General features: G+C 40.3%; 1 protein-coding gene across 1 annotated transcript in view; it reads left to right on the top strand.

The window, feature by feature from the left end:
* Positions 1-16,162, top strand: part of scfd1 (sec1 family domain containing 1) — a 159,407-nt gene that overhangs the window by 65,665 nt on the left and 77,580 nt on the right. Inside the window, exons 15-17 of the mRNA XM_063050484.1 lie at positions 3,822-3,918; positions 4,265-4,335; positions 15,950-16,029. Coding sequence (XP_062906554.1) covers positions 3,822-3,918; positions 4,265-4,335; positions 15,950-16,029 — 248 coding nt within the window. The remainder of the gene's footprint in view (positions 1-3,821; positions 3,919-4,264; positions 4,336-15,949; positions 16,030-16,162) is intronic.

The raw sequence follows: 16,162 nt of genomic DNA, 5'->3' as shown, positions 1-16,162 counted from the left end.
AGCTAACAGAGTGACTTAGAACATGTCCTATCAAATCTTGTTTGAAGCTTTGATGGTTCTTCTTCAGTGATATCAATTATGTCTGAAACAATCCTAATTTCTCTAACTTTCATTTTGGTTCTGTGTAATTTTGAAAGTTTGCAGTAGTGGGTCCTAATCTAGAACTAACTTAGCAATTTCAATTCAAGAAGCAATAAATCTTAACAATAAATTAAGATTAAAGCATCTATTGTAACCAGAATACAGAGAGAATTATCTATAATTAATTCATGATACACTTGACTTTGGATGGCCAGTTGCTGATGCTGCTTGCCTCAGTAAAATGCCTCAGTTATTCAGCTGATATTCCATTATTCAAAAGAGAGATTTAATGTCATTGATAAGCAATATAAATAAAATAATAGCTACTTTTCTAATAAGAACATAAAAAGTAGGAGCAAAAGACCAAAAATTAGTTTGAGTGAGCGCCACCATTGAATAAGCAATTTAGTAACTTTGTAGTCTTCTAACTGAATAGCATCTGTCATTTGAGTGTGCCACCGTAACAGGCAAGTTGTTGTCTAATGCAGCGGTCCCCAACCACTGGGCCGCGGAGCGGTACCGGGCCGCAGAGCCTGCGCTACCGGGCCGCAAGGAAGCGATATAATTTGATCAGCTGCACCTTTCCTCATTCCCTGTCACGACCACTGATCAGCCATTATGCATGCGAGGTCATGACCCGCGCGTCATCCGTGTCAGGGCGGGAAGGTGATCAACTCCTCGAGCTTGCAAATGACGACGGGCTGAAAAGTATGTTTGACATAACATCTCTGTCGGCATTTTGGATCAAAGTCAAGGCTAAATATCCTGAGATAGCCACGAACACTGAAAACGTTGCTTCCATTTCCAACATTTTTCTGCGAAGCGGAGTTTTCTGCAATGAATGCAACGAAAACTAAACTGCGGAATAGATTGGACATCAGGAACCCCGTTCGAGTATCGCTGTCTCCCATCACCCTTCGATAGAACGGTGTTGTTGCAGGGAAACAAGCCCAGTGCTCCCACTTATTCAGCGATACTGATGTGTTGCAATGATTTTATATGTTCATACGGGGAAAATATTTGCTGTGCGTTTAATATCCAAATATTACTTAAAATGTTATGATGTTATTGACTTATAAGTGACCTATATAACCATATAACAATTTCAGTACGAAAACAGGCCATCTCTCCCCTTCTAGTCCGTGCCGAACGCTACTCTCACCTAGTCCCACCGACCTGCACTCAGCCCATAACCCTCCATTCCTTTCCTGTCCATATACCTATCCAATTTTTCTGTAAATGATCGTATCGAACCTGCTTCTGCCACTTCTACTGGAAGTTCGTTCAACACTTCAAGCTCCCCTGATAATTGACTTATCATTATATCCATGCGAGGAAAATATGTGCTGTGTGTTTAATATTAAATTCGTTAGATAAACCCTTTTAGAAACAAAATTGAGTATATTACCCACTTATCACCTATATTCCAGTAGTGATTAACACCCACCCCACCAACAGAATCGCCAAAAAGGATTTGCTGGGGGGCGTGGGGGGGAGGAATCAGCAGGTCACGACGCGCATGTGCATTGGTGCCCGCGCAAGGCTTCATGGTCATTGTAGTCTTTTGGGTAAACAACGCATTTGACTGCTACTCTGCTACTCTTGTTTGTTGGCAACTCTACCCCCCCCCCCCACCCCCAGTCGGCTGGTCCGCAAGAATATTGTCAATATTAAACCAGTCGCAATGCAAAAAAGGTTGGGGACCCCTGGTCTAGTGAGCCAGCAGAGTCATTTTCTGACTTAGGTACAGTGTAACTCCTGTCAAGTGATTGATCCAGCTGCTGAGTTTGGAGCACAAAACAGTACATGTTGTCTTGTATCGCTTGCCAACATTTCTGTCGAAAGAAAACAAGAAATAAATCAACTTAGGCCTTTGACATCTAATTTGACAGAAAGGGTTTGGAAGCATTTTTGGAAACCTGAGAGATTGTGAAGTTATATGTCCCAGTGTACTGAAACCAAAACCCGCAATGTGGATGTATTGAGCAAGTCTTAGCATATTGGAAGAATTTATGAACGATTAATGCATAACTGATGCTTTCAGCACCCAACTTTGAAAACCGCGAGACTATATTATCAGTAGTTTATCAAATGGAAAAAAAAATTGTCTATCATGAACCTCTAATTCTGTTTTGATAAATTGCCTCTTTCCTGTGCGTTTAATAATTAAAGAAATTTTGCCTGCGAAATTTATATGGGTTGTATGATGCTCCCTTCATAACTAAGAACAATACAGAATGGATTAAGGAAGATGATGCTTTGGTAGGGTCAAGGGTGCAAGAACAGTAATAGAAAATGGAAACATACTGTATAACTGAGTTCCCTCACTGGAAAAAAAAACACAGCTTCTAAATTTCACATAACTTGCCAGGTATGATGTTAAATCACATGACCAAGGTTAGATTTCAGGTTTGTGTATAATAAAGACCTAATAGGCAGTTCTCATCATAGTTAGCTAGCAAAGTTAAAAATAAGCTGGGGTTCCCTTTCCTGATTTTCTTCCTGTGGTCATTCAAGGATAGTAAACCTGTGGCAACTCTGTGTGGATTAGACCTCTCTAGGAATACACTGCTGCCCTGTCAGTCTGTGTTCCAAACTACTATAATGTTTCAGATACTGAAGAGTAACATACCTGCCCAACACAATTTTTCTATGTACAAAAAAGGGGAAGAATCTTGGGGAAGAAATTGTGTTGATTAAACTTCACTTAATCTTTTGGATGCTGGGCTGCCTTTGGCAGAGAGTTAGCCCTACAGAATGTTTGTTTCAATGTCTATAGTATTGTAACCCCATAACATAGCACAGAAGCAAATATAATTTAAAGCTTTGGGCACAAACATACCTATCTCCCTGATGAATACCTGCTTACTTTTGTAAATGAATTAGATTCATCGTCACTTACAATAAGCCACTATTCCATTTTTTTTCTCTTATCATTTTCTGTTACCTTCTATCCCTGAAGTTTCTTCCAGTATTTTACTGCTTGAATTTAAATTTATACATATATGATGTTGGCTACCTATCTATTAAGAGTCATTTCAAAATATTTAATTGCTGAAACCAGATTAGTTGGATGTTAATTTTGCTTGTAATAGAGGAATACGTGTAACATTTTTTTCCTGTGTTTGAACCTAAATCAATGTAATGGAATCAAAATGGTTTTTTGGTCAGCTATTAGTACCTAAATTTTAAAAAATGACAATTACAGTTCCAACTAATTTACAATCCTCAATTAGGAATAAAAAAATTTGAGAGTTTTGGGGACTATAAAATAAAATGCCCCTATGAAGGTTGAGGATTGCGTTATAGATGTTGGATTCTGTGTGTGTTTTGTGTTCTTAACAGACTCCCAATGAAAATGATAAACATTTCAGTTCAGACAGGATGTTTAGCTCTCTGTTTCTTTTGAGGTTAACATTTTTGGATTGTGTAAGGACATTCGTACTTCAATGCTAAATTCACTGCTCTTTTGAACTTTTTGATGGAAGCTGTACTTTTCCTCCAATTTCCTCATCTGATTTTTATTCAGTTGTTTCTTTTTCCGTTAACCAGCAGTTTAATCAATTACATCTGCTGATTTAGGTTTCTTTGTGAAAGTTTAGCTACCTATTGTTATCATTATCACACATCATTGCTTTTTTTTTGTGAAAGTTTTTGATTTTAAATACCTTCACCTACTAAAAATGTCCCGTAGAAATCCTGAAGCTGGTAATGTTTGGTAATTTTTTTTTCCCTATTAGGCTCGAAAACTAGATGTCTATTTTGAATATGAGGAAAAGTTGATGAGCAAGTCCACACTGGACAAATCCCTACTGGATATGATATCCGATCCTGATGGTAACTATTATGTTTATAATTGAAGACTGATCTTCAGATCATATGCAACCTTAGAGAAAGCACAGGCTGTATGTTCTGACACACTACATAGGTAGAATTTACATCGTACTGCGAAGTGCCATTAATAGCTTATATTAGATTTTCTAACTTAAAAGGCTTCAGTGTATTTAAAAACTAAAAACTTGTGCATATTTCATGAATGATTGATGAAGCTCAGAAATAAATTTGTCTGTCATTAGAAACTTATTAGTTATTATTTCAATATCAGTTCTGAAACAGTCTGCAAAATAGCAATTTCTTTGCTTTTTTTTATTGTTCTGAAAAATATTTTGCTTTCATTTTGTAGGAGGTACCCCTGAAGATAAAATGAGGTTGTTTATCATTTACTACATCAGTTCACCCCAGCCACCTTCAGAGGCAAGTTTTAGCTTAATATTCTGCAACTAAAATTATTTTCTGCTTTCATTTTGAAAAGCTTTCAAAACACCATTTAATTTTAAAGAGTTGATTAGTTCTTAAATGGTAATAAGATGTCCACATTTTCATATTTCATCGTCATCATCATTATGTGCCAATGGTAAATCATGGTCTATGACCATGATTGTTCTTGGCAAACTTACAGAAGCAGTTTGCCATTGCCTTCTTCTGGGCAATGTCTTTACAAGATGTGTAACCCCTGCCATTATCAATATTCTTCAGAGATTGTCTGCCTGGCGTCAGTGGTCACATAACCAGGACTTGTGATATGCACCAACTGCTCATACGACCATCCACCACCTGTTTCCATGGCTTCACATAACCTTGACAGGGGGCTAGGCAGGTGCTACACCTTGTCCAAGAGTGACCTGCAGGCTAGCAGCGGGAAGGAGCACCTTATACTTCCTTTGGTAGAGATGTATCTCCACCCTGACAACTTCCACATTTAACAATAAATACGTAATTTTTGAGTTACTGTTCCCTGTGTCATGCAGTGTAACCTACAATGGAAGTCTCAATTCCACACCAGTAAGTTAGTTTTCTCGCTATTAAAATTTATTTTGGTGTTGTTGAGAGGAGAATTTTGGCCATCTTGTAGTCCATCAAATATTGTGATGAGGTTTTCATATCCATCTGAAAGGGAAATGAGAGGTCAAGTTAAAACCTGATCAGAAAGATAGTATGCTGTACATCTGTGATCCCTGTAGTCCCACACCTCTCTCGATATCTGTAGCCCCCTCTTGCCCCCATACTCTTCCATATATCTGTTACCCCTCCAGTCAGCATTCCCTCTACTGCATTGAAGTATCGACTTAGAAGTATGTGCTCAAGTCTTGGAGCACTTGATCCATAGCCTTCCCATTAAGAGTGAGAATCATATCATTTTAAGGGGAAACATAAGGTAGGCCACTTTACTTGAAAATTGGCACACCAAGAGCCTGCCATGCACCTGCACCAATTGGAAGCCAGGTTGCCATTGTATTAACCAATTAAAAAATTTTCACCAAATGTGCAGGTGATCTTCTGTATCTGCCATGATTCCATTGATATTTCTACAAACATACACAAAGGCTGTAGACAATAGTAGCTTTTCTGTAATGATCAATAAAATGCTAATCAAATTCTGGCCTAAGTATTTAAATTTATACATCAATACTATCCACTCGGGCTAAGTACCTCCTACTTTCATCAGACACAGAGAGAAAGGAGAAAGTGATATTCCTTAACCTTGGTTGCCTCATATTAAGCAAGAAGGTACTTATAAATATGAACAAATATCATAATTTTGATATCATTGCGAGATCTCCAGAAGTTAATGCAATTCCTTGTATCAATTTCATTTGTGCCAAATAGATCAAAAAATCTCAGTTTATAGCAAGTAGAATGTACACTTAATGTGCTTTATTGTTATCTCTGAATTTGTGTAGAACAAAGTTAAAAATAGCATTATTGGGTTTCATTTGTAAAAATGAATTCTAATAATGTATTAAGTTTTGTGACTGATATATAGAAGCTCTGCTCACACCATCTTTTATTCAGAACTGGCTTAATGTGATGTTATTAAATTTTCTCATTCTTTCTTGCTGTTATATACAGAGTAAGGTGTACATATTACCATAAAATTGGAAACTACCCATAGGTAATAATTAAGGAAGATTAAACTCAAGATTGTGGCTGCTGTATATTTTGACATGTATAAAATATATTTACTTGTTGAGAAATATTTTGTAATCTCTCCAAATCCCTTATGTTTGTTCAGAGATAACAAAACTTCATGTTGAGTTGGCATGCCACTATTTATTGTTGCAGGTTACATTTACAGTGGCTTTAAAAGTGGTCTGTAGCTAAGCCTTTTCCTCAATAAAAATAAGCATTCCTTGGGCAAATCAATATTTCAGATCTCTTTTGAAGAATTAAATCATCTAAAGTTAACTTTGAATTGAAAATCTTGATTGTTATGTTAGAAACATAGGAAACCTACAACACAATACAGGCCCTTCGCCCCACAATGCTGTGCCGAAAATGTACTTACTTTAGAAATTACTTAGGGTTACCCATAGCCATCTATTTTTCTAAGCTCCATGTACCTATTCAAGAGTCTCTTAAAAGACCCTATCGTATCTGCCTCCACCACCGTCACTGGCAGCCCATCCCACGCACTCACCATTCTCTGCGTAAAAAAAAACTTACCCTGACATCTCCTCTGTACCTGCTTCCAAGCACCTTAAACTGTGCTCTCTCGTGCTAGCCATTTCAGCCCTGGGAAAGAGCCTCTGACTATCCACACAATCAATGCCTCTCATCATCTTATACACCTCTATCAGGTCACCTTTCATCCTCTGCCGCTCCAAGGAGAAAACACCAAGTTCACTCAACCTATTCTCATAAGGCATACTCCCCAATCCAGGCAACATCCTTGTAAATCTCCTCTGCACCCTTTCTATAGATTCCACATCCTTCCTGTAGTGAGGTGACTAGAACTGAGCACGGTACTCCAAGTGGGGTCTGACCAGGGTCCTTTCTTTCTTTTTTCTTTTCTTTTCCAATCTTTTTATTAAGACCAGGGTCCTATATAGCTGCAACATTACCGTTCGGCTCTTAAACTCAATTCCCACGGTAGAGGAAGGCCAATGCACTGTATGGCTTCTTAACCACAGAGTCAACCTGTGCAGCAGCTTTGAGTGTTCTATGGACTCAGACCCCTAGATCCCTAGATCCCTCTGATCCTCTCACCTCATACTTATCTGGGTTGAACTCCATCTGCCAGTTCTCAGCCCAGTTTTACATCCTTTCGATGTCCCGCGGTAACCTCTGCCAACCCTCCACACTATCCATAACAGCCCCCACCTTTGTGTCATTAGCAAATTTATTAACCCAACAGCCAACACCTTTTAGCCAACTGTCAGGACTAAATAAATTTGCATTGATATCAAAATACTATTTTATTTAACGTTCTTTTCAAGATCTTAAACTTCATCAAAAATATCTATCTTTATGGCTTTCAATGTATCGTAAAGATCACTGTGCTTCAAATCTTTCCTTTCGCCTATTTATTCCATCAGTAATTACCATATAACCATATAGCAATTACAGCACGGAAACAGGCCATCTTGGCCCTTCTAGTCCGTGCCGTACTCTTACTCTCACCTAGTCCCACCAACCTGCACTCAGCCCATAACCCTCGATTCCTTTCCTGTCCATATATCTATCCAATTTAACTTTAAACGACAACATCGAACCTGCCTCAACCACTTCTGCTGGAAGTTCGTTCCACACAGCTACCACTCTCTGAGTAAAGAAGTTCCCTCTCATGTTACCCCTAAACTTTTGCCCTTTAACTCTCAATTCATGTCCTCTTGTTTGAATCTCCCCCACTCTCAATGGAAAAAGCCTATCCACGTCAAATCTATCTATCCCCATCATAATTTTAAATACCTCTATCGTCCCCCCTCAACCTTCTATGCTCCAAAGAATAAAGACCTAACTTGTTCAACCTTTCTCTGTAACTTAGGAGATGAAACCCAGGCAACATTTTAATAAATCTCCTCTGTACTCTCTCAATTTTATTGACATCTTTCCTATAATTTGGTGACCAGAACTATACACATTACTCCAAATTTGGCCTCACCAGTGCCTTATACAATTTCAACATTACATCCCAACTCCTATACTCAATGCTCTGATTAATAAAGGCTAGCATACCAAAAGCTTTCTCCATCACCCTGTCCACATGAGATTCCACCTTCAGGGAACCATGCACCATTATTCCTAGATCCCTCTGTTCTACTGCATTCTTCAATGCCCTACCATTTACTATGTATGTCCTATTTTGATTAGTCCTACCAAAATGTTGCACCTCACATTTTTCAGCATTAAACTCCATCTGCCATCTTTCAGCCCACTCTTCTAACTGGCCTAAATCTCTCTGCAAGCTTTGAAACCCTGCTTCATTATCCACAACGCCACCTGTCTTAGTATCACCAGTAATGTCATTGAAAATTTATGCACATATGTGACAATTTGTGGTATGCAAATGAAATAAAAATAACATCACAAATTTAGGTCAATTTTCAGAATAAAAGTATTTGCAAAAATATTTCCTTTATATTTCAAGAATGTTTATTAATGTCCATCACCACTTAATCCTACCAAGTAATGGCTCACATTTTCTAGGATTTGCTTGTAGCTCCATGTGGAAACATCAGCAGTTCTAAACATAAATGTTGGTAACTTTGAAGACTCCTGCACAGACACCTCAATGCAATTGTCTTGAATGAACAAGACCTTTTAGCCTCTCCAACATTTAAGTGCTTTATTTGCAAGTAGATTGTACGAATTTTGCGGGAAGGAAATTAGTTGTAAATGCTAAATTTATTTTTGCATTTCTGCTTTTCTTGACCTTTTTAATTTAAAAAATCCATGTCTGTGCTTTTGTTACTCAGTTTTGATCCAGATGTTGGGGGGGGGGAGGGTGGTGTTGGTTCTTTTGCTTACTAAGCCAGTGTTCTGGACTCCAGAAATGAGGCCTGAGGATAACTAGGGCTTTGAACAATATACAAAATAGCCCTCCTTTCAGCTACCAAAAAAAAGCTATGATGACAAGGTCATTTTACTAGCTATTTTTTTCAGAGTCTTGAACATATAAAAAATCGCTTTTAAAAGCTAGCTAAAATTAATAATTTAACTAATTAAAAGCATTAAAAAGTTATCTTTCTTTCTTGCCGTACTTTAGTATTTCCCAAGAACATGAATAAGTAGGTTCAGGAATGCTTCATCAGGTTCATCCAAGTGCAAACTCCAACAGCCAAATTACACTGGGAATTTCAACAAGGTGGGGCTCTACTTTTAACTCTATGATTAAGCTATACAAGTAATGCAAAATCAGTGACATTTGTGAGACTCTAATAATACCAGAGAAGATGAAAAAACTTAATACTTATCACTCTTCCTAAGAAACCTGGAGCAATAGAATATGAATTACATAGGACCATAAGTTTAATGAGTCATATCACTAAGATACTTCTAAGAATGTTGATGACAAGAGCGAAAACTAAGATACAAGCTGAAATAGGTAAAGAACAATGTGGTTTTGTGAAAGACAAAGGTACAAGAAACGCGATATTGATGTTAAGGATACTATCAGAACGAGCTATTCAAGTGCAAAAAGATTTGGTTGTTTGTTTTATCGACGACACAAAAGCATTTGATAAAGTGAAGCACAATAAGTTATTTGAAATATTACAGGAAACTCTAGATCTAGATTCGTAAGACCTCTGCCTAATCAGAAATCTGTACTGGAAACAAACTGCTGCTGTAAGAATAGATGGAGAAGTGAGTCAGTTTATGAAAATCAAGAGAGGGGATAGACAAAGGGTGTGTTTTCTCCCCTGATTTATTTAATGTGTACAGTGAAACAATATTACAAAAAAATAAGAGACATCTTGGAAATCAAAGTTGGTGGTGAAAACATCAATAATTTCAGGTATGCAGATGACACTGTGCTAATTGCAAGTACGGAGGAAGAACTACAAAACTTAATTGATATAGTTGTTAAAGAAAGTGCAAAAATTGGTCTATCTATCAATCGCAAAAAGACAAAATGTGTGGTGATATCCAAAAAGAAGGAAAATCCTGTCTGTAGGCTGAAAATAAACGGGGAAGACATAAAACAAGTACAGAACTTTTGCCACTTAGGAAGCTGGGTGACATCAGATGGCAGGTGCGACATGGACATCAAAAGAAGAATAGGGATGGCAAAAGACATCTTTATGAGGATGAAGAGTATAATGACCAGCACTAAGCTAGGCATGACAGCCTGTCTCAGAGTACTGAAATGTTATGTTTGTTCAGTTAAGTTATATGGATCAGAATGTTGGACAATATCTAGTAACATGAGGAAACGAATTGAAGCAGCACAGATGTGGTTTTTGAGGAGGATGCAAAAGAATATCATGGACGAAATGAATATCTAACAAGGATGTCATGAACAGAGCAAGCACAGAAAGAGAAATAATGTATGAGATCATGAAAAGGCAACATAACTTCATTGTACATGTGATTAGGAAAGAGGAGTTAGAATGCACGGTAATTATGGGAAAGATTGAAGGGAAGAAAGCAAGAGGAAGGCAAAGACAAGTGATGGTGGAGACAGTAGCCAGAGAACTGGAAATGAATACAGGTTTCCCCTGCCATCCAAAGGTAGAGCGTTCCTATGAAACGGTTCGTAAGCCGAAATGTCATAAAGCAAAGAAGCAATTACCATTTATTTATATGGGAAAATTTTGTGAGCGTTCGCAGACCCAAAAATAACCTACCAAATCATGCCAAATAACACACAAAACCTAAAATAACAGTAACATATAGCAAAAGCAGGAATGATATGACAAATACACAGCCTATATAAAGTAGAAACACTTTTCCACAATCATTACTGCACTGTTCTCCGTAGCGGAAATCTCATGTAAGCGCCGTTGGCAGAAAATCTCACGCAAGCGCTGTTGGCAAAAACACTCTGTCCAGTAACCTTTAAGCTATGAAGCTGCCAAATCATACCAAATAACACGTAAAAATACACAGCCTATATAAAGTAGAAATAATGTATGTACAGTGTAGTATCACTTACCGGAATCGGGACAGCGCCAAGCACACTGATGATGGTGTGTTAGACTGAGTCATCGGAGATTGGGTGGTGCAGTGGCCCCCACCCTCCAGGCCACCGACCGATACCGAACCGCAAAGCATGCAGGGGTGCAGCGGTAGCTGGGAGGCACACAGCACATCTTTAAGTAAAAAGCCAAAACAAACATGCTAATTCATTAGGTGCCGCTCGGCACATAAACGTCGGCCCAGATCAGTGCCGATTTCCGATTGCGTCGTCTCTGATCTGGGCCGACAATTACATGTTGGGTGGCACCTAATTAATTAGCATGTTTGTTTCGGCTTTTTTCTTAAAGATGTGCTGTGTGCCTCCCAGCTACTGCTGCATTCTCTGCGAATCGGTATCTGTCCGTGGCCTGGGGGTTGGGGTGGTAGGACACTGAGGTGTCATCTCGTCGTCTGTTTCCATTAGAGCAGGCAGCTCATCTTCTCCTACGACTGCCCGCCTCGATGTCGAAGGTCAAGGTTCGTCGTCTGCTGTGGCTGATGTGGAAGGCTTGATTGACTGCTGAGCCTCGTGCATTTTTCTATCATACAGTTCTTTGTAAGGACTCAAACCATCTTGCAAATATCCCCTAAACCTACGTACCCTTTCAAAATCAAAGTCGTACTATATCATTGCAGCAAAAATCTCACGCAGTTGCTTCACGTTCAGTTCGCTACTACATTCGGTTTCAATTGTTATCCTTTTTTCTTCCAATTGCATCAGCTCTTCATCTATCAGATCTTGTTCATGGGATGCCAAAACCTCTTCAACATCATGTTCGTCAGCTTCCACAAGCCAAACTCACTTAGTCCTTACTTCATTCACCACGATCGAAAGGCTTAATTATGGCTAGTTTTACACTAAGTGTAACACCTTACGAGCTCTTTTAGGCTTTTCCAATACCATAGGACTCATCTTGCACACAACTGCTCACAGGCACGTGTTTAAGCAATGCTGGCGAGATTGCAGTTCTGAATCCGGGGGAGAGCGGCTGCTCGGGGCGCACGCTGCCTTTTATCGCACGCTGATTTTTTCACGTGCTGATTTTTTTCGTAACAGTGAAAACACCTTCTGAAAGCGAAAACAAGGTACTAATGTAGGTCTTTCGTAACAGTGAGGTTTCGTAAAGCGAACGTTCGAAAAGCTGGGAACACCTGTACCAATAAATTGATCCACTTGACCTGAAACCAGAGTGTGTGGGCCACGGCAGTCAAAGCTCAAACTGGGCATGGCACCTAATAATGATGAAGGCAAAATCAAAAAACTGCAGATGCCAGAAATCTGAAATAAAAAACAAAAAATGGTGGAAACAGTCAATGAGTCGGGTACCATGTGTAGAAAGAGAAACGGTTCAGGTAAATGACCCTTTATCAGAATGAGAAAAAGAGAACAGCAAGTTAGTTTTCCATAGAAGCGTAGCTGGTGGAAGAGCGGGTAGAACAAAGAGAATGTCTTTGAAAGGGCAAATGGTAATGAATTAATGGGTGATATAATTAGAATCATAGAGTTATACAGCATAGAAACAGGCCATTCAGCCCAACTTGTCTGGGCCAATAAAGGTGTCTTGCCAAGGTAGTCCCATATCCTTCTAAATGATCCTACCCATTAAGCTATCCAAATATCTTTTAACTGTTGTAATTATACTCACCTCTACCATCTCCTTTGGAAGCTTGTTCAATGTCACCACCCTCTTGTGCAGAAAAACTTACTCTAGGTCTCGTTTGAATCTTTGGCCATTCACTTTAAATCTATACCCTCTGGTTTTTGATTCCTCTGTGCTGAAAAATAGTCTGTGACCATCCATCTTATCTGTGTCTTGAATGATTTCGTAAATCTCTTCAGGGTCATCCCTCATCCTCCTTCACACCAGGGTAAGCAGTTCCAACCTCTCTAGACTCTTATAACTTAAGCTCCCCAATCCCAGCAACATTCTTGTGAATCTTTTCTGGACCCATTCTAGCTTAATTGTGTCCTTCATGTAGTACAGTGATCAGAACTGCACATTATATTCCAGATGCAGTCTCGCCAGCATCTTGTACAACTGCAACATCTCTTGTATATCATGTTTCTATGTGTAATACGGGTAATCAGAAAGAAAAATTGGATTACCTAAATTTTGACATAAAAACAAAAAGTAAATTACCTAAATATAAGGAATTTGATAGTTTGGCAATATACTGCAACAGAGATGTAGTGTTGTTCCTCAGGTTTACATTGTGCCTTGATTTAACAGTGTAATGGTTCTGAGACAGGAAAAACTAGAGTCAGATGGGATTTAAGGTGACAGGCAACCAGTAGCTCAGGATCACTCTTGTAAGGTACTCTGCAAAGTGGTTATCCCAGTCTGAGTTTGTTTTCTACTGATCAGGAAAACCACATAGTGAGTTTCCAAATTAGTACACTAGTTCCCTGTGTACACTAGTCCACACAGAACAGACTACAGTGAGTTAGGAAACAAGCAGGGAAGCAGGACCACAAGGGTAGTAATCTCGGTTAGTAATTACCACAAGGGTAGTAATTACTGCCTGTGCCACGCGACAGTGAGTAGAAGAATGGAGTGAGGTAAAGGATAAATGCGTGGCTGAGGTTTTGGAGCAGGGGGCAGGGATTCAGATATCTGGATCGCTGGGGCCTCTTTTCGAGCAGGTGTGACCTGTACAATAAGAATGGGTTACACTTGGGCTATTGCGGAGAGTTTAAACTGGAATTGATGTGGGGTGGGAACTGAACTGAAGAGACGGGGGAAGGGGCGGTTGGTTCACAAATAGAGAAAGCTTGTAGGCAGTGTGAGAGGGAGGATAGGCAGGTGAGAGAGAAGGGATGCGCTTAGACTGATGGTTTGAGATGTGTCTGTTTTAATGCAAGGAATATCATGAACAAAGTGGATGAGCTTAGAGCGTGGATCAGTACTTGGAGATATGATGTTGTGGCCGTTACAGAGACTTGGATGGCTCTGGGGCAAGAATAGCTACTTAGAGTGCCAGGCTTTAGATGTTTCAGAAAGGACAGGGAGGGAGGGAGGCAAAAGGGGTGGGGGCATGGCACTGCTGATCAGAGATAGTGTCATAGCTGCAGAAAAGGAGGAAGTCAGGGAGGGATTGTCTACTGAGTTTCTGAATGGAAATTAGAAACAGGAAGGAATCAATAACTCTACTGGGTGTTTTTTATAGACCACCCAATAGTAACAGGGACATCGAGGAGAAGATAGGGAGACAGATTCTGGAACAGTGCAATAATAGCAAGGTTGTCGTGATGGGAGTATTTAATTTCCCCAATATTGATTGGCATCTCCCTGGAGTAAGGGGTTTATATGGGGTGGAGTTTGTTAGGTGTGTTCAGGAAGGTTTTCTGACACAATATGTAGATAAGCCTATAAGAGGAGAGGCTGTACTTGATCTGGTATTGGGAAATGAACCTGGTCAGGTGTCATATATCTCAGTGGGAGAGCATGCTGGAGATAGTGATCATAATTCTATCTCCTTTACCATAGCATTGGAGACGGATAGGAGCATCCTCGGAGCAGATGCGGCGGAGACGGAGGAACTGGGAATAGTGACCATCTGCTCCGAGGATGAGGTTTTCCGTTCCAGGACATCTCAAATGTCCTCTTTCTTTAAGGATCGTGGTTTCCCTTCTGCTGTCATTAATGATGCCCTCACCCCCATCTCCTCCATTTCCCACACTTTGGCTCTCACCCCACCCTCCCGCCACCACAACAGGGACAGAGTTCCCCTTGCCCTCACCTACCACCCCACTAGCCTACGGATCCAACACATTATCCTCTGCAACTTCCGCCACCTTCAACAGGACCCCACCACTAAGCACACCTTTCCCTCTCCACCCCTCTCCGCCTTCCGCAGGGATCGGTCCCTCCGCGACTCCCTGGTCCACACGTCCCTCTCCACGGATCTCCCACCTGGCACTTATCCCTGTAAGCACAAGTGCTACACCTGTCCCTACACCTCCTCTCTTGCCACCATTCAGGGCCCCAAACAGTACTTCCAAGTGAGGCAATACTTTGCTTGTGAGTCTGTTGGGGTCACCTATTGCATCCGGTGCTCCCGATGCGGCCTCCTCTACATCGGTGAAACTGGACGCAGACTGGGGGACCGCTTCATTGAGCACCTCTGCTCCGTCCACCAAAACAGACAGGATCTCCCAGTAGCCACCCACTTCAACTCTGCTTCCCACTCCCATTAGATATGTCCATACATGGCCTCCTCTGCTGCCATGATGAGGCTAAACTCAGGTTGGAGGAGCAACACCTCATATACCATCTAGGTAGTCTCCAGCCCCTTGGTATGAACATAGAATTCTCCAACTTCCGGTAATTCCCTCCCCCTCCCTTCCCCTATCCCTATGTCACTCTGCCCCCTCCCCCAGCTGCCTACCACCTCCCTCATGGTTCTGCCTCCTTCCACTACCCATTGTGTTTTCCCCTATTCTTTCTTCACCTTTCCTGCCTATCACCTCCCTGCTTCCCCTCCCCCACCCCTTTATCTTTCTCCTGGAACCTACCCTTCTCCTTCCCACCCTCCCCCCGCCTTCTTTATAGGGTCTCTGCCCTTCCCCCTACAGTCCTGACGAAGGGTTCCAGCCCAAAACGTCGTCTGATGGTGTCCACGGATGCTGCCCGACCTGCTGAGTTCCTCCAGCGTGTTGTGAGTGTGGATTCAAGGGCAAATTGATCTTAATTCCTTCATGTTCTTCTGTGCATTCTTTGTTTCATCACATAACTTAATATAGCCTTTGTTAAGTGTAACTGGAAAATTTCAACTTTTATTTCCTTCAATATCCCTTCACGTTCCAAGATCCTAGCAAAGCTTATTTTATAAAGCAAATCTGCAATGAATTTGGAACTCTGAAGTTCATTGTTCTTTGTGTTCTAAGTAACGTTATTTATACCAACAGGTTGACCTAGAGCAATATAAAAAAGCGCTGACTGACGCTGGATGTAATTTGGCTCCTTTAAATTACATCAAACGATGGAAGTAAGTAAGATCAACACTGGCAATAATTTTGTTGTCAAGGGAACAAAAACTTAGTGGACAGCAAATGACTAAAGACCACAAAGCAAAACACAAAATAGTGGAAGTGGATGAGTTAAAACATTTTAAAAACATA

This window comes from Mobula hypostoma, chromosome 1 (assembly GCF_963921235.1).
Source record: "Mobula hypostoma chromosome 1, sMobHyp1.1, whole genome shotgun sequence".
Taxonomy (NCBI): Eukaryota; Metazoa; Chordata; class Chondrichthyes; order Myliobatiformes; family Myliobatidae; genus Mobula; species Mobula hypostoma.
The sequence above is the reverse complement of the archived record's forward strand: the minus strand, read 5'-3'. Positions and strand labels throughout refer to the sequence as shown.